This window comes from Wyeomyia smithii, chromosome 2 (assembly GCF_029784165.1).
Source record: "Wyeomyia smithii strain HCP4-BCI-WySm-NY-G18 chromosome 2, ASM2978416v1, whole genome shotgun sequence".
Taxonomy (NCBI): domain Eukaryota; kingdom Metazoa; phylum Arthropoda; class Insecta; order Diptera; family Culicidae; genus Wyeomyia; species Wyeomyia smithii.
The window spans coordinates 94,963,277-94,988,104 of NC_073695.1; the positions used below are offsets into that span (position 1 = coordinate 94,963,277).

At 35.7% G+C, this 24,828-nt stretch overlaps 1 protein-coding gene and 1 long non-coding RNA gene across 6 annotated transcripts in view; one reads left to right on the forward strand and one right to left on the reverse strand.

The window, feature by feature from the left end:
• LOC129721933 (calcium-transporting ATPase sarcoplasmic/endoplasmic reticulum type-like) overlaps positions 1-24,828 on the forward strand; it is a 69,747-nt gene that overhangs the window by 42,222 nt on the left and 2,697 nt on the right. For all 4 annotated transcript variants that reach the window (XM_055675052.1, XM_055675054.1, XM_055675055.1 and 1 more), the window contains one exon: positions 16,558-16,575. In XM_055675052.1, the coding sequence (XP_055531027.1) occupies positions 16,558-16,575 (18 nt within the window). The remainder of the gene's footprint in view (positions 1-16,557; positions 16,576-24,828) is intronic.
• LOC129721934 (uncharacterized) lies at positions 480-24,828 on the reverse strand. Of its 2 annotated transcripts, XR_008727516.1 has the most exons (5): positions 24,367-24,828; positions 24,111-24,284; positions 20,173-20,288; positions 885-1,189; positions 480-646 (listed from the first exon to the last, which is right to left on the reverse strand). It is a non-coding gene; the product is annotated as an uncharacterized LOC129721934 (long non-coding RNA). The 2 variants fall into 2 exon arrangements; XR_008727517.1 differs by lacking the exon at positions 24,111-24,284.

Consider the following 24,828-nt stretch of genomic DNA (forward strand, 5'->3'; position numbering starts at 1 on the left):
GGTATTGGGCAAAAGTGAACTTTCCTGCTGGGAAAGCTAGCTGCACACACTGGCATCCCAACGCTACCAGCTGCTTCTTCTCTCGGTCCGAGTGTGGCCGTGAACCCGACTCCGAGTGACGTCATTAGCGTTAGAGGAGAATCGCCACAAATCATGAGTTCCTAATTTATTTTCAACCTATTTATCCATGCTTTCGGCACCACTGTAAATACTGCGCTTTTCCACCTTTCCTTTCTGGCCTGGCCGATTGAAGTTTACACAAAAAGAAAAGAACTGAGTGCAGCTTACAAACATTCGAAACGGGAATTTTAATTCCCAAGAGTGCGCTGTGTGTGCGCGCCCGTCTCATTTCGGAGCAAATCTTCCCCGCGAATAAAACCAACACGAGACAACTGATCCGTCAGCCTAGGAAAAACCAGAGGGAGTAATTTAATCTTCCAAATAACAATAAAATTTCATTTATGAACTTCTGTTGCCCAACCCGGGCCTATTGACGGAGAAGATCTGGGAGGATTTTCGAATATGAAATATTGCAGTCGTTCCATGTTTGGACAGCGCGCTGTCTTCCGGGTATTTGAAAATTCGAATGATCCCTTCGCGAATCTGTGTACGGTGAGTGCATCCATGGGTGGATTATGATGCATTCCTGCAGAAGAAAATATAATAATAAATAAGATGTGAGCTGGTGTGCATCCCATTAGCCGTTCATTTGGATGGGGATGGCCGCACGCGCAGGATAAGGTGTGGGCGGTTGAAAAGCCGGAGCGCGGATAATGCCTGTGCAGATGTTTGATGTCTGATTGCGTTGTGCTCTATCGTGTGAATTCGTCATGCTCGCCGGAGGAACGACGCGGCAGATAAAGGTGTCCAAATATTTGACTTACGTGATTCTCGCTAGACGGCTCTGTTTGTTAAGAATTTGGGCCATCAGCTGGGTTGGCGACTCCGACGAACTCCTGGATCAGCCGGCTGATGTGTTGTTGTTTAGCGTAATTGCATAGTTGCGAGATGCATGCGTTTCGAAAGTTTGGGTAATCCTTCTGTTTTTTTTTTATTGTAGTCAAAGTTTGTTTACTGTTCATTTTATGTAGTCGAAGCAATAACAACATTTGGTCAATAACAACATTTGGTCAAGAAAGCGTACAATATCTCGTTGAGTCTGTAGAGTTCCAGGATGATTTTGGGAGACCTAGAAATAGATGTGCTATTATGTAGGTCGAATGATAAGATTTTGATCTTCTATACAAAATAGTCTAATAGATGAGGAAAAAAAAAACAAAATAGTCTGCTTAAGTCAACCATGGTGGATAACACAAGCAAAACAGACGAAAAAGTGCATCTGTAATGTGTAAAATTCACTTATATAGAGGGATCTTCCTGCCGACTCGTACGGTTGTGCACGGCATTCACAACTCTGTCGATAGTATGCAAATGTGTACGAGAGTATGGCTACTGGGTTAATTCATTTATGTCTTTTTGTTTACAAAATTTCGACAGACGCTTTAAGATAGTTATGTTCAATGGAAAAATCAGCAGCGCACGATAGGAAACAGCTTTTTCGATTAGCAGGTCATATGTATGTCATATGGAACTGACTCAGTGCATTTTTATGCCCGAGAAGTAAGTTAATATATGTAACCACCAATTACTTATTTTTTCTTACTGTAAGCAACGTTCATGAATAACTAAAAGGGTTTCTCTCGAGCACTACACCCCCAGTTGCGATGGATGCTCCAAGCCTAGTGTGCTCTTCAAACCATGTGCTAGTGAAAAGATAGCGCAAAATTCACTTCCACTGTGGCTAACAAACTTAACCAGCCCGCCATGAATGGTGGCGGGGTGTCAAAATGGTGCAATGTCAAGCGACACTCAAAAGGTTTCTCTTGGCTGGCTGGTGGTACTTTGTCTTTCAGCGGAAATGGCACCGACATTGAACCGTACACGTAAAAGTTCAACGGAAGATACAAAAGTGAAATCTTTTGGTCGTTATTGAAAATTTGTACCGGATTTTCTTTCACCGAATAGAGTATTTTCTAAATACTCGATGAGATATTTGACAATATTTTTTTGACAAGATTTTTGTGTGTGTTTGTTTTATACAACTTCTCGTGCTTTTCGTTGCAGATTGCAGGCAGTTTGGTCTACAGTTTTATCAAATATATGCACAATAGTCATGTATATTTAAGAGGTCGGTTTGGTGACGTTGCGTAGATGAGAACTATTTTTATATCGTTTTACTGCATCGAACTGTTACATAAATTCAGACAACCAAATAAGATTAATGTTTTCCTAAGTCTGCCAATTACCTCCAGTTGGGGGTAATACTGGTGAAAAATATAAACTATCAATATAGCTCTCTCTCCTATTACGACGCATCTCTCCAAAAAGACATAAATGTAAATGCAACGCCCTCTCGAAGCGAAAAAGGTAATTAAATCCATTATTAAGCTCATTTCAAGATGGCTTGACTTTTTTTTTTAATTCTTTTAGCACCAATATTTAGTGGTTAATTTGTGGTTTCGAAATCCAATTTGTGGTAATTTGTGGTAGAGTAATTTCTGAGAAATTTTCAAAAAACTGAGTCAAGCCATCTCTGAAAATGATTTCGCTTCATATGAATCGGACAACGATGGTATATACATCAATCGAAAGCTCTTAATTTGTGGTTCACGAAAATGTAGTTTTTGTAGGCATAGTTCATATTAAAATAATTAAAAAACTTTTATTTAAATTTTTGAACATTGTTTAGCTCTTGTTGTCAACACCGACCGTACGCGGCGTTGGATGAGCATAGTACTGGCACCTGCCGATGTTAGTGCTAGTGGGTCATCTAGAACATATCGACAGTCGTTCATATACACTAAGGTCGTTTTTACGCGGGGGATGCGTCCCAAATTTGTATGGGCTCGCGTAAAAAACGACTTTTTTGAGTTGCAAATATAACAAAGAAAACCGTCCTAAAACGTTAAAACCTCGTTTGAATATGATAGTGGCCAATCTAGAGACCAAAATTCAATATTTTAAATTTCGAGTATTTACACCAAAAATTGTGATTTTTTTTAAAAACTGATATATGATCACTCGTGGCCTAAAACGGAAAACGTGATTGAAATGAGGTCGATATCTTGTACTGTTTTTGAGTAATGGAGGAAAGCAAACCGCGTAAAAAACGCGTAAAAAGCGACCTTACTGTATACGACATACAGTTGTCGCTGCCGTTGAAAGCTTTTTTGTTTTATTATTCAGGGGGTAGTTGTAGTAGCATATTCCTGAGACGAGAAAATATCGAATTTTAATTCTAGTCAGGACTCACACCTTTGGGCATTTACCATGCGTTTTAACCGTTCCCTACAGTTCTAAGGCCCATTCCCAACCTTCAGGCATCATTCCGGTTTCTAAAATACCCAACAGTCAAATTCAGTTGCGTAGTTGGTTACCAAAATATTATTATATTTATCGAAACAAAAAATTGTTCTTTATTCTTATCAGGCTGTAATTTATTCCAAGAGTTAAAATGTATGTGCTAATAGATTTTAACATGTAATAGATTTTGTATGAGAAAGACCAGATCACACCCCTAGGTGTATTAATTTAGGTTTTTTTTAAAACAATCGGTAAACGGCAAAACTACATTTCCGGAAATGACTCGACCGAAGATCGAGAAAATTACGCTCGCATGTCTACGTAAAACTTCACTTATTTTGAGGAAATTTACGTAAAACACACGGAGGCTTGTCAACTACAAATATCCGCCAATTGATCAACATTTGCATTTCGCAGCAAATCTGCACATATAATATCCCTGCTGTTTACATACTGTTTCACCTAGAAAAATTGCCAATTCGGCAACTGGGTTTTCTTATGTCGAGGTGCCAGATCTCTTCTCAAAGCGCAATGTTGACTAACATTCGACTTGTATGATCGGTGGTGACGGTGAAAGTCCCTAAGAACAGTGAAGTGCTTCGCAAAAACTGTTAAGGTGCTATATTTTATGTTTATGTTTAATTTTATACACCTTCACTGATTTTGTTGCCCATACACAAGGTTTGTTGAACTCCGGGTAAAAATCACTCACAGCATTTTTAACTCATTCATTGGCAATAGGACAAAAAATCGTATAGAAATAAACACGTTCTTTTTTGTACCTGATTGCAATACCTCTCAATGTGGTGTTACCTTTCTTGTTCGTTTGGCTCCAATTCTGACGGTTCATTTGGCTCACCGCATATCTCTCCCTCTGAGTATCTCTAGTTTCACCATACTCATCGCTACACGAAAGCTTTCTGAGAAAAAATCATCTTGATGGTCTACCAGCTCCGCGTACGGTCGGTGTTGACAACAAGAGGTAAACAATGTTCAAAAATTTAAATAATAGTTTTTTAATTATTTTATTATGAAGTATGCCTACAAAAACTACATTTTCGTGAACCACAAATTAAGAGCTTTCGATTGATGTATATATCATCGTTGTCCGATTCATTTGAAGCGAAATCATTTTCAGAGATGGCTTGACTCAGTTTTCTGAAAATTTCTCAGAAATTACTCAACCACAAATTACCACAAATTGGATTTCGAAACCACAAATTAACCACTAAATATTGGTGCTAAAAGATGTAAAAAAATATACTTTGTCAAGCCATCTTGAAATGAGCCATTAATAATGGGTTTTGCGCTTTGTAATAAACTTTTTCACACCCAAAACTGACTGAGATATGGCTGACTTAATTTCACATGTTCACGGGAAAAGCAAACATTATTTGCCTTGACGAGTGCGTAGTCTTAGAATCACGCCGTCCGGCGGCAAAGGATTTAGGCATGGGTTTCGAATTCCACAATATCTTAATGGCTTCCTCTTGACAAAAAGTCACTCTTATGACGAAACTGGTCAGAGGCACGTAATTCAGGAAATTGTAATTGGAAGGAAGTGTGTCTCAGAGGAAAGGTGAAAAGAAAAGCTCAGATAAAAAATAAGCATGTCAATTACTCTCAATAGTGTTAATGCTAATAATATAAATTGCGGAATACGGCAAACACCTCAATATTTCAGCAGTGAATGGTCCCTGAAGGGAAAAGTAAATATCGGTTACACTAGAGAAGCTGTGCTACACTAGGTACCAGAACACGCTAAAGCCTTTTTTACGCGGACGATATGTAGCGCGTAAAAAACCGCGTAAATTCTGAAAATCCGCGTAAAAAAAAGAATCAAAAGCAGTGTTTTTTCCACCTGCGAATTGAGCTGAAAATGAAGAGAAAATATGAAAAGTTACGGGAGCCAAATCAATTGCTATTGAGCATTCCACGAAAAAATGTCCCAGGTGTAATATATTTTTATTGTCATTTTTGATTTGACTGAAACTTTGCATAGACGTTTCTATAGGCAAACAATGCCATTTTGTGCTATTTGTTTAATTTTTTGGAACACGACTGTTTTAAGAAACTATTGAAAAATGCTATTTTGGGAATGTATTGATGATTACAAATATTTTAAGGGCCACAACGGTTTGATTGATCGGTATAATGTCGTCGGCAAAGTTGTAGATTTTTTAAAAGCTAATTTTTTATAAAAAATTACAAAAGATTACCTAAACAATGAAACCGGTCCGATCATGGAGAAATCAGGAAAAAAGATCATAACTTTTTAAAAATATTCTTTCGATTTTTTTTCACAAGATATATTTTCTATGGTAGGACAAAATTATTATCTACAACATTGTCAAAGACACTATGCCAGTCAAACAAACCGTTTTGACTGTGAATATATTTTTGAGCGCTCTATGGAAAATTAAAAAATTTTTCACAGTCAACACGGTTTGTTTAATTGACATAGTGTATTCGGCCAAATTGTAGAGAGTAATTTTTTCCTTCCAAATAAAATACGCCCCTCGGAAAAAAATTGAGTTTTTTTCCCAAAGATCATGATTTTTTTCTTAATTTTCCCATGATCGGACCAGTTCATTGTTTAGGTAATCTTTTGTAGTTTTTATAAAAAAATAGATTTTGAAAAATATGCTGTTTTTGATATTTGATTTTTAATTTTTATTTTAACTTTTTTTCATAAAAAAAATATTTTTCAGCGTGTATTTTTTTTTTGAGGGATAAAATTGCTATCTACAACTTTGCCGAAGGCGTCATACCGATCAAACAAACCGTTTCGGCCCTAAAAATATTTGTAATCTTCAATACCTTCCCAAAATAGTATTTTTCAATAGCTTCTCAAAAATGAGTCATGTTCCAAAAAATTAAACAAATAGCTCAAAATGGCATCTTTTGCCTATAGAAACATCTATGCAAAATTCCAGCCAAATCGAAAATGGTCGATTAAATTGGTTGCCCGTTTATTTTGTGGAATTGCTCTATCAAGTAATTAGCCATAGTAAAGTCATCGGACACTCTAAATAAACGATTTGAAAATTAAAAACCATTTTTTTTGTATGGATCCCACTGCGACCAGTATAATTTGTTGATCTTTTGTGGCATTGTCCATGAAAAACCATTAAAAGCATGCCACTAAAAACGACCTTTCTGGGAAATCTGCGTAAAATACCGCGTATAAATTCCGAAACTCACTCTCAATACGGGTTGTCTTGTAGCAGGAATATGAGTGCGGGAAATTATTGAAGAGAGAGAAGTGTTTTCTTGCTATCTTTAGCGATACTGCTTACCGTGCAACGCACGTGCTGTTCAAGTAAACCGTAACGTAGCTCAGTGAATGCTTTATTCGAGAACAACATTCGAGTTGTTGTTTATCGTATGCCATAAACAGTAGAGTGTCTTTGGAAATCGATTTTGCGAATTTCGTTTAGCGGTAGAGCTCGAAAGTTTGTTCACCGGAATAGAGTGCTGATATTTGATACCTTGTTTCCCGTGGTAGAACAACGACGGCCGCACGGCAATATAATGGCAGGGAAGCTTGATAGTCGTAGGATTACAGAGTCCACTTTGACAAGCAAGTGGTTGCGGGTTTGAATCTTCGTAGAATCTAGGCCATTCGATGGAAACGGGTTCGTTCTTAGGTTTCTCACTAACCCTTCCTTCACGGAGGATTCTACAAAAACTCGACAAATACTTCGTGACAAAAATAAGTCCCTCTTAATATAAAACTGGCCAGATATTCAGTTGAAACCTCTCCAGGAAATTGTAATTGGTGATCAAATTCGCCGGAGGCAACGAGGCTCGGAGTAGTAAGTGTAAAAAGAAAAAAATGGAAATCTGCAAAAAAAAAAAAAACATTGGCCTATGACGACAATTTTGCAAATATATTGGTTTTCAGAGCCGTCAGCAATATATGAGAAAAGTTTGGAATCATGTTATTTGTGGCCTCTTCGTTTTTTGAAAAGATTTTTCAAACTTGTTGAGAACCTTCAAAGAATTTCAGGTAAAATAAGATTTTTTTTTGTATTCTCTTGTTAGCGTACTTTAAAGTTTTCTTAGGTTAATTTAAAACCAATTTTCAAAAACTTTGTTTTAACTCTTGGAGGCACTTTCAACCATGCTGTGAGATAAATTTCAATTCAGTTTTGTCATTAGTCTCGTATGGGACCACTTTCAGGTAAATTTCGAATCGATTTCAGCTTTGGCCTTTTCTTCTTTGGCGTCCTCCTCCAACCATTAGGCTAAATTTGAATCATCATCTCTTTGGCCTTTCCCTCTCGTGAGACTTACTACTTTATTAATTTGAACCAAACTGAAGATCATTTTCGTTTTTGGTTCCAACTGTTTTTAAAAGTAATTCCTATTTCTGGACTAAATTTAGATTTTTTTTGTTTAGAAAAAGTTTGAACCGGCTCAAGGAAAATTTGCAATTTCTTTCATTTTTAATTTTTTTACCTTTGATGCCTTTATAAGTTTTTTGTTTTTTTTTTTCCTTGAGATGTTTTTAGTCACTTTAAGTTATATTCAAGATTATTTTCTTTTCGACTTCTTCTGGATTTGAGAAAAGTTTTCAATTTTCGAAATCCTCTTCCAACCTATAAGAGACATTCGAGAATTTGTTGAACTATTTGTGCATGTTTCAATCGGTAAAAAGGACCACTTCGAGGCTTAACATCCCGAAGTCCGATTAAGTTGAAGTTTTGCATGGGGACTTTTTTGAGAAGTCGAAACTTCTAAGCCCTGTTGTTGAACGAAATTCTAAAGTCAATTATGTATCATTCCATTAATAAGCCATAATACAGAAACTTAATATTGAAAAAAAAAAAGAAAGTCATATGTAGCCTTCATGAAAATAAGTAACCTTCGGCCCTCGTTCTGTGCAAGGTTTTTTTTCTATTCTTTGTACTAAAAAATTAATTTGTGATGCCCTCACTGCGAAAAAGCAAATATCTCACTGACTAAAACCCGCGTTAGTATTTTTCAGGAAATTTAAACTTTTCGAGATTCCCGATTCCCGGGAATTTTGACGTAGGACTATGTCTTTGTTTTTAATACTGGGATGCTTTATGTAAAATTGAAAATAAAACTGGCAATTGTTCCGCCAGCCTATAACAATAACAGCAAAACCACATGATGGATAACAATAACCAATATGTTTTTAGATAGATAAAATGTTGGACAATTTGGTAAAACGTTAGTTATAATCATTATTTCATTGCTAAGCGGTAAAAATTGATAAAACGTTTTAAAGACAAATTTACGCGTACATGTGAGCATTAAATATATCAATATCAATATATAAAAAATGACAGACTCTCCCCGTTCTAACAGGTCGATTTATGTTTGCTTACTTGAACTTACACCGTGTCCAATATATTCTCATACAAATTGAAACTACATTTATTTTACAACAGCTGTTCCGATTTTATTAATTATTGTTCGATTTGAAAGGTACTATATTATTAATAAATTACAACAAGTGTTTTGGAATAACACCACCTTTAACCCTTTGGATTACGGGTTTGAACCAGGCCAATATAGGTATCCTGTGCTCGTTTATCTTCGACAACATGTATGACCATACGAAGTAATCCAAGGGATTCAGATCTGGTGAACTGGGAGGCCTTTCATTTTTGGCCGAAAAGTCGGTCCAATTTTCCTGACACCAGTTCTGAACCAGATTCGCTGTGTGAGAGGGTGCTCCGTCCCGTTGAAACACATAATGATCTTCTCCGTACATTCTATCTACGCTTGGCTTTACAACTTTCTCTAAAATTTCCGTTTTGTAATAAATAGCGTTAATTTAACGCCTTTCTCAATAAAAACAAACGGTAGCTTCCCTCGCTTGCAAATACCTCCCCAAACCATCACTGAAGCGGCACTTCGGAACCGAGGCTCGTTTCTGTCACTGTCCAGGATATTCTGCGAAGAGTAGGCCCACAATCTGTCATTTTGGACATTGTGAGACTGCTGCAGAACAAATAATTTTTCATCCGAAAAGATGAATTCTTTTCCGGCGTGCCGCGATAGTAGGAGAGTAGTTCTTTCGCACCTTTTTGTCTTCGAAGCTGCTGATACTCCGTGAACTTTACATTTCTTGAAAGCTTGGCATCTCAGGTCTTGTTTCAGCACGTTGTGTATGGTTGATTTGGACACATTAAGATCAGCGGCCATTTTACGTACAGAGCGGTGCGATTTTCGTCGAATTCGTTTTCTTACGATCTTAACCACTCGCTTAGTCCTAGCTGAACGTGGCCGACCGGATCTCTTACGGTCATCCAGTAAGGAAGTGTCACGGTTCTAATGGTCCGATAGACATAATCACGCCTTACTCCCAGGTTTTTCAAGCTTTTAAAAATATGGCCTGGGCGCTCCCCTTCCAAAAACCGGCACAAAATTGTTTCATCGTCGATAAACAATGGACATTTAATGAAAGGGAACAAACTGCATCTTGAATAGTCTGTGTGAACATGGTACAAAAACACACCAATACATATTTGTGCATATGTGCTACCAATTTATGACAACAATGATATAAAAAAATGTATGAGAATATTTTGGACACGGTGTAGATTAATTTGATGTCTCGCAAGTAAAGGTTTTTCGAAAAGTTTGAAACAACCCCCTTTTCTTGAACAACTTCGAAATTATTTTCAGAGTAAGATTTATTTGATAAATTTGATATGATTAGAGATAAATAAGACAAAACCATTCATTATGATAACATATGTATTGTTGGATTTAGTTTTTGAGGATATAGTTAATTCTGATTTAGACGCATTACGAGAAATTCTTGGTGCTTCTTCAACCACAATGATACGCTTGTGCTTTATCAAATAAATGTTGTTTGCACAAAAATACACTACAGGCACAATATCGCAATGTCGTTTTTTGCCTAATTGTAACCTGGGGATGCATAAAGAATGATAATATTTTACATTTTTAGGCCTTCTAAATGATAGTTTTTTAGATTCTAAATTTTTTTATTGCCTTCTAAATGATAGTTTTTTAGATAATCAAAAAAGAAATTAGTTTTTAGGACTAGTCTACTATATAAAAATGGAATTCCGTAACGCTTGATCCTATTGATATTATTCCCTCCGTCTCTGTGGTGTACAGTAATCATTATCATTTAAAATCGTTCTAAATCAGAAAAATAAGCGGTGACATAAAGGTTTTTTAACCCGAAAATGTTCGCTGATGTTCAGGAAAGACATTTGGAGAAAAATAATTAGTATCTGATTACTACATTTTGAGATATTATTCACAAAACTACGTAAAACATGCAAAATTATTACTTTTCAAGCTGAATTTGCCTCTAAATCAAAATTCAAAGCGATGACATGTGATTCTTTTTTCATTAATTGTTTGTTTTGTTCAGGAAAGACATTCGAGGATAAATAATTAGTATTTGATTACTAAATCTTGAGATATTATCCACAAAACTACGTAAAACATGCAAAATTGTGACTTTTTATACTGAATTTACCTCTAAATCAAAATTCGAAGCGATGATATAAGATTCTTTTTTCATTAAAATGTTTGTTAATGTTTAGGAAAGACATTTGAGGAAGAATAATTAATGGCTGACTACTAAAATTTGAGATATTATTCAGAAAACTACGAGAAAAAAGCAAAATTATGACTTTTTAAGCTGAATTTGCGTCTAAATCAAAATTCAAAGCAATGACATGTGATTTTTTATTCATTAAAATGTTTGTAATGTTAAGGAAAGACATTCGAGAAAAAAATTAGTATCTGATTACTAAAACTTGAGATATTATTCACAAAACTACGTAAAACATGCAAAATTGTGAATTTTTGTGCAAAATTTACCTCTAAACCAAAATTAATAGCGATGACATAAGATCCATTTTTCATTAAAATGTTTGTTAATGTTCACGAAAGACATTCGAGGAAAAATAATTAATACCTAATTACTAAAACTTGAAATATTATTCACGAAACTACGTAAGACATGCAAAATTGTGACATTTTATACTCTATTCGTCTCCAAATCAAAACTCAAAGAGATGACATGTGATTTATTTTGCATTAAAAAGTCCGTTGATGTTCAAGAAAGACATTCGAGTAAAAATAATAGGTATTTGATTACAAAAACTCGAAATAATAACCACAAAACTACGTGAAAAATGCAAAACTAAGATTTTTATGGTTAATTCGTCTCTAAATCATAATTCATAGCGATGACATGTGATTTTTTTCAATGAAATGTTCGTTCATGTTCAGGAATGACATTTGTGAAGAAATGATAGGTATCTGATTACCTGTAGATATTATTCACAAAACTAAGTAAAACGTGCAAAATCATGAATATTTAGACCCAATTTGTCTGCAAATCAAAATTCAAAGCTATGATATGTGATTGTTTTCCAATAAAATGTTGGTTAATGTTCAGGAAAGACATTTGAGAAAAAATAACACGTATCTTATTGCTAAAAGTTGACATATTACTCAAAAAACTACGCATGTCGAAACATTTTTGAAGATGATTTTCTGCATACAAAGAAACACCTTAAAATACTTGCTTTGATTTTTTTTGAAAAACATATAATACATGCAAAGCTTTGACTTTTTAAGCATAGGCTCAAATCGCATCTTGATCAAAATTCAAAACGATGACATGTGATTTTTCTTTCAATAAAATGTTCGTTGTTTCTTTAACATTTCCAAATATTTTTTGCAGAAAAATCCATGTTTTGAATCAGTGCGAGTCGAGCATAAAAAATTTACATTTCTGATGTATTCGTAGATTAGTGAATAGTAACACATTACGGGATTTGATTTTCTTTTTTACATTTACCCAAACTAGATCTTGGAACATTTAGCTGGAGGAAAGGTCCCATTTCATTGGTTCGAACATAGATTAGGAGGCGACTTGAGTTTTGTGGATTTAAGCACAATTGTTAGTTATCAGAAAACCTTCACTTCTTCTCAGACGTGTTCCTTGGACACCAACAAACCTTTTCGTTTTGAAAAAAATCACAAGCATCTCTTTAGATTTCATTATAGAGGAGAAATAAGCATGAATGTTCATGCTCAATTCTTCTTACTTACTTTAATTTCCTAAAAAGAGGTTTTACTGTAAACGATTGTCAAATAGCCCGAATATCACCCAGTATAGATATATTCGAAACTGGGATGACTCCACACAACATTTTCCAAAACGGCGGCTTCCGGCTTCAGGAAAATAACCTAAAGTGGTATTTGGCCAACCATTTCAATAATTCCGAAAGTGGAACTCCATACGTCGTTTGCAAATCCGATATGGCGACTTCCAGCCCAGCAAACCAGAAGTCGTATAAGGATGCTAATTCTAAATCGCTCAAATGTGCATGCCAAGTTTGAAATTCCATAAGATGCAACATTAAATTTGTTTATATCGTATAAAATTTAAATCCTATAAAACGCAATATAAGGTTATATATGAAGCAATTTAACGTGTCATATAAAATTGTAAAATGCGTCATTCCTCTAAGTCGTATACAATGCAATTTAAAATTTCAAATGAGGCCATTTAAGATAACCTGCGAAGTTATACAAAATCGTACCAATTTTTCTTTACAATGTATATATATGGCCTCCAGATTTGTACACATAGGCGCATTTCATGCATCTTTTATGATCATTTTTAACCAAATAAGGGTTCACTTAACAGAGTTGAGCGCGAGTTATATGAACCAATTTGTTTGCTGGGAGTTTATGTGTGTTCTGTTCTCAAAATATTGAAGTATTTAAAGTGATGATGAACATATAAGATGTGAAATATTTTTTAAGTCAGTTGTGATAAAGCAGTAATGAATTATAAAAAATGATTCTTAAATTTAAAACCTTTGATCCCGAGCATCGCCGGGAACGTTCAACTAGTCTAATATAAAACATTATATCTTCGAAACAAAAAGAAAAGTGTCTTCGCAAAGTTTCCTGTGACAACATAATCTACAACTTCGTTGAAGACACCAAACTGAAGCTTTTTTATATTGAATCTCTTCTGACGATAGTATATAAAAAAAATCAGTATTTGGAGAGTAAATGAAAAAAGTTCACGATATTGAGCTGTGCATTGGCGAATTTTAATTGTTACCATTATAAAATTATGGTGTGAAAGTATCGTTGCTTGCATCATAGCACTTTTCTAAACAACATCAAAGTGCGATGAAACAATGTTTTACGTTAAACGGCTATCATCCTCCACTGGATGACCTTCCCTCAACTATCGGACAACCTCGTGTCAGCCCACAGGTGCAAAAATTAGCATCATTTATAATTTCGGAACGTCGCGTACATTATAATAGTGTTTATGTCCATGCTGCGTCCGAACGATCACAGCCCTGACCATCCACGGCTGTTTCATCCTAAATGTCTAAATGTGAGAGATATGTGCGAAACGAGGACATTTTGATACGCACACCCATCGCTAGCTTCGCGCCACATGCACACGCACACACGGTGGGCTGTCACTGCTGGCTGCCATGGCGATCAATGCCGCTGGGAACCAGTTCAGAGCTGTCATAGCCAGCAGGCAATGTCAGGGTCTCTGTAAAACCGTGACTGGGTTACTCGTAACTCAATGATAGAACTCCTTCCCGTTGTGTCCTCGATTATTCGATCGTCGTTGATCAATTGTGAGGTAATCCCTTGGCCCGATCGAGCGATTGGCGTGTGCGTTATAAATAAAATTACGAATTCACCATGAGTACCCGGCTTTCGGCGACGACAAACAGACTGCAGTTCATCCAGTTTACTTGCTTTTCGAATTGGTTGGCAGTCTCACGCATTTGCAGTAAACTATTCGCGCATTAACAGCTGCATCACATCGTTCGCCTCATTGCTATCGCCGCCGCTGGCAGTGAGACTCTGTGGGTCAGCTTTGACGTAAATCGTTGACGTCCCTTGCACCTCGCCACAGCCGACACATCCACATCTCTCTCAGTGAACGACGACCAGGACTGAGCTGAGCACACAATGTCCCAATGTAGTTCTAATCTGGTCGTCTGGTCAGAACACTAGCCGCACGATTATGAAATTCAAAAACCAGATCTCAAATGTCTTTTGGTTTATAGTAGTGTGCCACTTGTGCTGAACGCTTGAACACCATACGTCAAATTCACGGAGGAAAGAGGTTGCCTCGTGCCCAGATGATCGGTTTTGCAAATGGAAAAACTGGTAGCGCGGGCATCGCTGTGCAAGTGCTTCCCGCTATCCACGCACGACTATGACGTTAATCCAGTTTTCCTTTGTTTCCCGGAGCAAATTTAGCACCGTGAAACACATCATTAACCAAACAAAGCGCGTGTACATATATTTAGGGTGGTCATACTGTGCTGTCCTTTTAAGCTTGTGCGATGAACTCAGCTGTGTGTCTAACCCTTGTGGCAAGCGGCAACGATGGGCACACTATCCGTTTACAGCCACTGGCACAACGTTGATAATTGAATCAAATTTAAACAAACAGCACCCCCGCTTGGAATTTTGCTGTACACACACGTGATATTACTGCGTATAGCTGCCAGCAGCCGAAGGTTGCTGAAACGTTACTAAGCCGAGCTAGACTTAGACAAGTTTTTTCACCACATGAAATTGACAACCCACGGCATGCACACTAGTCTAATAAGAGGACAGATTAAGTCTAGCAAATCGCTCGAAAAATCCACCTGTTGCCCTCAATTTTCCTGGTAGTCGTAAATTTAGTTGGGATTCGGATGGGACCACCGATGGAATATCTTGGAGACAATGAGGGTACCACAGTAAAAGTTAATGAAAACTTTCTGCCCGCGGCGTGTCACCTTCTCCTTCGAGAAAAACGACAATGAGAGAAAAACGAGACCGAAAGCTGCTGGTCGAAATAAATTCGCAGTTTGTTTATATTTCAGCAGGATTGTGAATTTGGCACTTTGCCCGCTTAGCGTTTTGCCGCCGAAAATAGCGCCGATCCACTAGCGGACGAATTGCATCGCAACTGCTGTGTGTTGATTTGCTGCACACCGGGACACGGTACATTATAAGTACCCCATGTCCGATCCCATACCGCGGTCGTTCGGCCGGAACCGGGTCGGTTAGTAGATTGATGATAAATATTAGTTTTCGCCACTTCTTGCGCTGAAAACCCTGAACGTGAAAGGTGCATCGTTTCACTTTGATGTCTACTGCAATCGGCTGTCGTTCCAGAATGGAACAGCGATGGAAAGTTTTTTTTTGTCATTGGGGGAGTCGCTTAGTTCGTAAAATATTTTTGTACTTAAATCTATACCGTTGTGAGTGGATAAACAAAACTGTCAGCTCTATATTATTGATACTGAGAATTTTTATACATCTTTGTTCTACTTTCGTCGTCGTGTTTACAATCATCATTCGAAGTCTGGTTTTATTTGTTGGAATTACACGAGGGAATTTTGATCGATCGTAAAAATACAACCCAATTCCATTTCAGTCTAAATATTTTGGTACATTTTGTTTTTATTAACATTCACGCTCACGTCAAGCGTTACAGACGTATGACTCACAAAGCGGAAAAAAACTCGTCATGCTTTATACAACTTGTGAATCATTGTTTTTCGAATTTGCTTTAAGCCCAGAAAACCACACAATCCTTTGTGGAAGTTTTCATTTCAACTGGGGAAAAATTTCGATAGCCAACGATGGTTACGCTTTTTCCGATTAGAAATAAAATACCGCATAAAAATGACAAAGCATATGCATACATAATCTCGATCCATTACCACTCGGTCATTGCTCGTTATTGAGTGATTAACCACACGCCAATTACCGTGGCAATGCGGTAGCATTGGATCACGTGCGCACTCTCGGTTCTATTTACTATCACTATTGTTACATTTTTCGTCTCAAAATCGGCGCTGATTAATCGAGAGCAAGAAAAAAAAGCAAAAATCGTACTCGTGTAAACGAAGCACGCCACCCGTTTTTTGGTGCTGACGTCAAATTGTTGGTGAAAATTGCGTTCGAATTGAAGCGAGCGCGCAGTGTTGCCAAAACGTGCGTGCGTGTAGCGTACTGTCGCGCATAAACTATTCCCGGAGCTTTAGCTCCTAATATTTCTTCGAATCGGCAGCGTAGAGGCAGTAGGAGGCGAACCTGTAGTGTAATGAATATGTAATGACGGTATAAACCATGACTAATGAATTTCTACCATTTGTCTGTTTACAGAGCTCCCAGCTGAAGAGGGTAAGTTTTTTGTTAGTTGTAAATTGTTGGAGTTGAAAGGAACCACCATGAAACGGCAGTAAGTGTTACAGCGTGAGCAGCAACAGCAGCAGCAGTAGTAATAGCGAATGTTTGATTGCGGGACGATTCTGAGCTGAATTGGGTCAGAAAATGGCACGCTTGAACTCTTTACAGGTATTCCGGCGTTTGATTCCTAAAAAAGAACAGTGAAAAGTGATTTTTAAATATTGATCTCCTATAATTTGTGTTAAGTTTAAATGATATTTTTTTCGTAAACATAATCTAGACAAAATCAATAACCAAAAAATAATAATCAGATTTGATTTGATTTATTGATTATCTCTGCGTTTGAGTGGAAACAAAAACTAGCAGAATGTGGTCGATATTACAATTTGAGATAAATGTTATAAAATTTAACCATAATTAGATGAAACATTAACCAATATATACGAAAAGATATACGAAAACAGAATTTGGACACAATTCAGGTGATCTATTAATATTTTCAATTTTGAGTTATAAACACCATGCCAAATGACCTATCGTTTAATATCGACCGTTTTTGATTTAAACAAAACTTGGCATACGTGCGTAAGAAAAAATCCCTCGTCCAGACGGGACACACCCTCAGCCCGTGCTCATTACTTCGCATCCTCGAAAAAATTACATACATTGCCTACTTTACAACCTAGAATTTAATATATCTTCGTAAGATTTCTCTAACTTCGTCAAAACTCAATCAAGTTTGATAGAACAGGTTTCATATTGCCAAAAAATTATTGAGTTTACTTGAAGTAAATGTATTTTAGGGTAAATTACATTCACCTTGAAGAACTGACTGAAGTTTGATGAAAGTCATAAAAATATAACTTTATACGATTCCAGTTATGCAGTACTGATGATTTACCAGAAAAAAAAACAAAAAAAAATAAGAGCTGATTTTTAGCTTTGTGCAACAAATTGAATTGAAATCGGTCGAACGATGATCAAATGAGAGCAAAATTCGAATATGTCATTTCATCAGTCAAAATGAATAGTTTTTAACCCCGAATATCGTTATTTTCTTTTCCAAAATAGCTGTGATGCATATCGAACAATAGCTTATTTCCAATAGATTGCGTGGATTTTCTAAGTGATCAATTCCACCCCGATTTATCTCATGGACCTTAAAGAACTGTGGGATTTATTTTATGAGGTAAATGATAGGAATTTTACTCACAGCCTCAGGGGTTTTCTTGGGCAAATACAAAGTACTCGTTTTAAATGAACAATGTTTTGGGAACAATCAGCGAGTTGGTTAGAAAATATTGTAAAACGTGATCGAATACACCTTATTCCATGACATTTGTCCTATATATTATAGGATTATTGAGGTGAAACTTTAGAACCCAGTTCCCTACAGGTAATCCCGTGACAACTTTTTTTCTCACTCGTCATTATTGAGCTACGTAGATTTATAGAAAACGGTTCAAAACTTCAACCCTTTTAAATGTTAGTCTAAAAAATATTTTTGAATATGAAGTATGCGAAGTAGCTAAGTTTAATAAGGCCTAGACACAATCCATAATACTGAAATAGTCAACCTAATTAATTTTTATTATTAACTAATCGTTCACTGTTTATTTGACCATCGCGGATTTTGAAATGACGCTATAAGCTGATTTGTGGCTGCCGGTACGCATAACTTTAGTTCCAGAAATACCCATATTGGATGGTTTTTAGCCATTTTGGACTATTTTTCATATGCTCAGAGTTTGCCTGCTTCCAAAATGTCAAGTGGAGTTGATTTTCGGTTTCTGAGTATCACCCCGAGTCCTTTCATTTAGACTGCACTTTTTTTTGGACTGCTAAATGGCATTCGGGATCGATTTTAAACCATTCTACATTCGAATACACCTCAGAAACGAAGGTAATATTTATTAAATAAGAATATATGAAAATTATATAATTTCAGTTGACAGTGTTGAACTTCAATAACATTTTGTCAGTAAACATACTTCGACATAACCGAAGCACAACCATTAACAATTCCATATTAATACAAAATACAAAAAAAAACAGCAAAATATTTCTGCGAAATTAAACAAAAATGAGATAAAAAAATGCGAATTTGGAACAAATTTCATGAAATTCAACAATAACCAACCGAAGTATAAAAAAATCAAACACAAAATTTAGACATTTTATAGAATTTTCTGATGATATTTAGATATTTTTAAAATTCAGACAGTACAATACTGCCGTTCCAATCATAGTAGTCCCATGTTCTACACAAACCTCATGCACGCTGTGACAACTTAGTAGGAACGGCAGAATACAAGTACCAATATTTATAATTATGGCTGGTTTAAAATGCTACGGAATTTAACTATAATTAGTCACTGGGAAACGGAATCTTCCCCAAATATGAAAAACTCGTATTTAGTGTCTATTTTCAAATCTGGGCGAAAATCTGACATACGTTATTATCGTCGAATTACAATTATATTTTGCATTCCCAAACTGATGGAGGCAATTGCTGACGAAAAAATATTTCTTTAGATCAAAAATTGGTTAATAGACATACAACACGGTTTTTTTAAAGGCCCCTCAACGTTCACAAATCTATTTGAATTTAAATACAATGAATAATGGAAACTACGATGAAGCTCTTTACACAAGCTTAAGCAAGGTATTGATATACCAATGCTACTTTTTAAACCGCATAAAACGGAAATGGTCTCTTGAAGTGGCTTGAATCATACTTGTTAGTTGAAAACCCTATTCAATAGGGTAGGGAAAAGTGATCAATTTTCCATAACAAAGTTTTTATGGTTCCTTTTAGGGTCCCAAACAACCCTAAACGTACCTGAAGTCGATTGGTTTTGTCTCCGCTTGGCGCATTGCATTTCAAATTTGTATGAAAATTCGTATGGGAAAACCTACTTTTTTTGCATTTACCTTTCTAGATAGCTCAATAATGCTCTAATAATGCACTACATTATATTAAAGTATAGTACTTTAGATATCTAACAACTTTGAAGAAGACACTGAAGAGCTAGAATGCCCTCAAGAAGAGCTCTAGCTGTTCAAAGTTGAGTATGTCGATTTATATGCAGAAAATCTTGTTTTCGCCAACATTACCAATGTACCGGCGTCAGTAGGATTCCCATCAGAAGTAACCTGTTGTAACGAGTTTATACACTTAGCTGGATCAAGCAAACAAATTTAGGTCAATATTCTAGACGTAAATAGAATCTACAATGTGTTTCAGAGGTTACTTAACTTTGAACAGCTCTAATGTATTTCTGGTACACCCTAGCTCCTTAGTGCCTTCGGCCAAGTTGTTAGGCATCAAAAAACCTACCATTTGAAGTCATGAAACCTATGGTTTGAGCCATTTTGAGCTCTTTAGAATGGAAAATGCAAAAATGTTGGTTTTTACATACAAATCTCCATATAAATTTAAAATGCAATGCGCCAAGCGGAGACAAAACCAATCGACTTCCAATAAATTCAGGATTGTTTGGGGTCCCAAATAGAACAAAAAAACTTGTTTCGGGTTTTTTGCTAACAAGTTTCGTTTTTTCCATATATTTATTCAAGTAGTTGAATTACCTATTCGAGTTACATCAGGTGTCCTCCATGGCTCTCATTTAGGACCACTTCTTTTTATTTTGTACGTGAGCGACATTTCCTACATTGCCAAAAATCTAAAAGCCGACGACATGAAGCTGTATTTGGAAAGAAAAAAAAACAAGAAGACATTGATCTGTTTTAGAATAAAATCCACACATTTTACATTGGGTGTAAGCAAAGTTGATTGGAGTTGAATGTAAAACAATGTAATTTAGTATCTTTTAGCAGAAAATAGCAACGTCCAATAATGTAATTGAAATAGGAAATCAGAATGTACAAAAGTGAGAAAAGGTTAGTGAGTTTGAAATAATTTTAGATTATAACTTAATTTCATTGACAACTATACTGCTGTTCCAAGCATTGTTGTCCCATGTTTTACACAAACCTTATGCACGCTGGGACAACTATGCTTGGAACGGCAGTATAACACTCATAAGGATCATTTATATTATACATAAGGGGGTGGGTGGGGGTATTCAGCGAAGCGTTACACTGCGTGTGGCAATTTGAAGTGTTCATACACAAATTGCATGTTTTGTATATAAGCAAAACATTATATATTGTCTATGTTAAGCCTATACTGGAATATTGAATATTGCAGCATTGTGCTGTCTACACGTCCAGGTATACATGAAGAAAGAATAGAATCAGTTCAAAAGCAATTTCAATTACACTAAGGTCTTCTTTTTACGCGGGAAATGCGTCCTCAGTTCATATGGGATCACGTAAAAAAGATTTTTAAGTTAAAAATATTACAAAAAAGCGTCCTAAAATGTTTGAACCTCGTTTGGATATGTTAGCGGTCAGTCTAGTGGTCAAAATGCCATATTATAAATTGTTAGTATTTACACCAAAAATTGTGAATTTTTTTTTGAAACGGAAAACGTGACTGAAATGTGGTCGGTATCTTGTAGGGGTAAACAGGGTAAGACCGCCCTGCGGGGTAAGACCACCCACCGTAGTTTCACTGCCATGTTATATAATAATTGAAAAATTTCCTTGTTAGACATGTTACAATATAATTACATAACATTTTGCACCCCTTTCTGCTTTGATAGTGCGCGAACGGTCACAGAAATAATCAAGAACAACATTTCAGCTGGCAACCGGTCAATGCGCTAGTGTTTTGCGGCAACGGGACTTAAGGCTTTACTGTCTAAAAATCTATTGTTTCGTTTGTGAATATACGTTTAACCGGTAGCCTAAATATGTCTTCTTTCGGAAATGTCGAAAGCCGTGAGTAATCTTGTAATTTTGACTGCTTTTTTGGTGAAATATGAAAATGTTCCACTGGGGGTAAGGCCGCCCACTATACATGGGGTAGAACCGCCACGTATACAACTGTTTGTTGTTTTACTTCAATACCCAAATGCCGCGACACTACAAAGGGAACATTGACAGGATCAGTAAAGCGATTTCAAGCCGCATAAGACAACGATGTTAATCGACTTTTCTAATAATATTTTTTTAACAAGACTATTTTTTGGAAGAAGTAAACTTGTGTAAAAATTGTCTTAATGAGCAAAAATAATTGTATAGCCAGGACGGTTTATTTGTTCGGTATGACGTCTTTGGCAAAGCAGAAAATAGTATTTTTGCCCTTCCGAAAAAAGCATGCACTGTAAAGAAAAGGAGGGATAAAAAAATATTATAAAAAATAAAATTTTGAAAAATTTAATTCAAATTGTTTTTATGATTATATTTTTGCCTGAAAAATCTACAAAAGGTTAGCTAAACTTTGATGGTTGATGGACCGTGGAGAAAAAAAATTAATAGTTTACATTTTGTGAAGATTTCATTTGGCCGGTTTGTTTGATTAGTATAGAGTCGCTGGTAAAGCTTCAGATAGTAATTTTGTTCTACAAAAAAAAAAAAACATTAAAAAATTTATAATATTAGTAAAAAAATTCATAATTGTTTTTATTACTATATATAATAATTCTTCGAAAAACTCCCAAAGACAGGTTACTGAGTATTCATTTTTAGCTTAAAGGCAGATATATAATAAATTGAATATCTTGAAAAACCACATTACTGAAAAATCTCTTAATGTGAAAACCAGAAAAAGGTGCCTAAACATTGATTTGAGCTTGGATAGTTAAAAACTAAAAAAAAGTTAAAACTCAAAAAAAAAAAAAGCTAAAAGCTGAGATAATTGAGAATCTAGATAGAAAATAACACATGAATCTAGTAAACATTAGAGCAATTTAGCCTAATTTGGTTCACGAAAATATATGTTAGTTTACACAGCAAAATTTGGAATTTTCTGAAAATGGCATAAAATCGAGTTGACGCATCTCACGGTAGCTCGACTGAGGGGCTAACAGTACCTTCTCAAAATTCTATGAAACTTTGTGGATGTGTAGGACTTGCTACTCTGAGCAACTTTGAAAACTGTTTTTTTTTTCTAAAATTGATTTATACTTACACTTAAAAAGGTCGGAGATTTTTTAACTTCTGTTTGTATTTTGATTTGTTTCCATTGTACCGAGAGATAGAGAAAAATTGTAAACAGATGACTTTCAGAGAGTCTTTGGGGTAAACATACTATCTGTTGACTAAATAAAATAAAATTTAATTTAACACTAAAAAAACGCAAGAGCGATTTAAAACAAACTCAGATTTTCTCAAAACAAGTTTCAAGATAGACAATTCAGTTGCCTAAAACTCTTCGGAACAAACCAAAGTGGGTACTCCAGGAAAAAAATTTTTTTTATAATTTTTCATTTTTTTGACTTTTGAAAGAGCCCACGCCTCTCATGGACGTACGGTAATGACAAGATTCAGAGTAAAGTTGTCAATGGATGACTTTTAGGAAATTGTTTGATGTTCCATTTGAAAATATTTAAAAACTGTGTCACAACACTGAAGAAAATTATTTTAAAGACAAAAAGTGATTTGATAAAACGATCATCTCAGATTTCTTTCAAATTATGTTTTTAGATTGATTCGGTTATCTAAAACTCTTCTGGACAAATCAAAACGAACACTCTTGAGGAGAAAAGTTTATTCAGTAAAATAATGTGTCTAAGTGAAAGCCATGTACAATTTGGTTAGCAGAAGTAACAATGGTTAGTCGAATTAAATGATAAGCATATCGATTGACGGATCAGCGAAGCTAAGGGAAAGTTTGTACACTTTCGAACATATATTCTCCCATCATCTCACGAGGACACTGAACAACACTTGCGAATCACAGTGTCGAACGAACGATATAACAGTACAAACTTTGGTTAGTCTTATCGATCGTCGCCGAAATGTGAGACCTCAGGATCATTTTTCCATCAAGTATAACCTCAAAATTATTTACCTGGTTAACTCTGTCCAATTTTACTCTAGAAATTTTATATTCGAAACGGATTACATCTCTGGTTCGTCTATTAGAAACAAACAATTTTTTTCATGCAACAATTATCAAACAAATTTGGAAGTCGCAGTAACTCTTTGCAGTTCTCAATACGCCTAATCACTAAGTAGATTTTCAAGTCATCCGCTGCGTTGTTTATATACAAACTAAGCAACAATGACTGTTTGAATAATTGCCTATGCACAAGGTATGTCTTCTATAAAAGACTATTCGCAAGAATTTGGAATAAAATTAGATTTGGATTGATATTAAAATTAAAAAATTTAAATTAGAATTTAAAAATAGGAAAATAGGATTTGAGTTTCCCAAATTTCCATTGTGGTTTGGTACAGGTTATAGTTTTTGAAATTGAATCGCACAAAGGAACAGTACATGAAACAATATCGTTTGGTAGTAGTTTTTTGTTCTTTGCTGTGAAGCGGAATTTTTAGCGATCAGGGGAAAAAGTTATAACCAAACTTTTGGTTCAAGCATGAGTAGCAAATTTTCCTATCTGGTTCAATGACTCTTCATGAGTAATTGAGCTTTAACCTAAGAAAAAAAAACTCACTATTTCGCGGTTGTGAACACGCTACGGTTATCCACTTTTTTATTACAGTTGTGGAGTGCTTCATACCGCAAACGAATGACAGTCATGTTATATGTGAATTGTTCGAAAACTGTCCCTTTTTCTTTTCGCTGATTTGAATCATGGCTAGTAAGAAAAAATATTTCTGATGAAAAACTGCAAATGAATGAGTTGTTTAGCGTAAGATAGAAGACTTCACTTAGTGCCCAATTGGGTACAAAGAACTTTGAATTCTTACGATGTTGTTTTGTTTTCTAGGTGAGTGTCGTAACTATAAACGCGCTCGAAAATAGCGCAACCTGAATTGCACAACTCTATATTTAGCTAACTTTGTAAACAAGCTTGAGGAATGTTCGGCTTCTTTCTTGTTGCTTTTCACTTTGTGTAGTCAAAGGTGAGCCTTTTTGATGAATTATTGTTCTTTGGACCGATTTTTTAAAAAAATTCAATTACTTTGAAGGCATAGCTTTCAACGAATTCTCTTATATTACAACAAGCCAGAACTCCTATTCTTCTCTCTCAGAACTGGTTATAACTCCTTACAAAACAACAACTAGTGCACTGTGTAGAACTGCATTTTAACAAGCGCGCCACACAACGGCCAGCCTATTTGCATCTGCAATAGGGGGTGCACTTTTGCGGTTCAACGTCATCGACTGGCGACCGCAAACAGTTGAAGATTATTATTATTACTGGTATT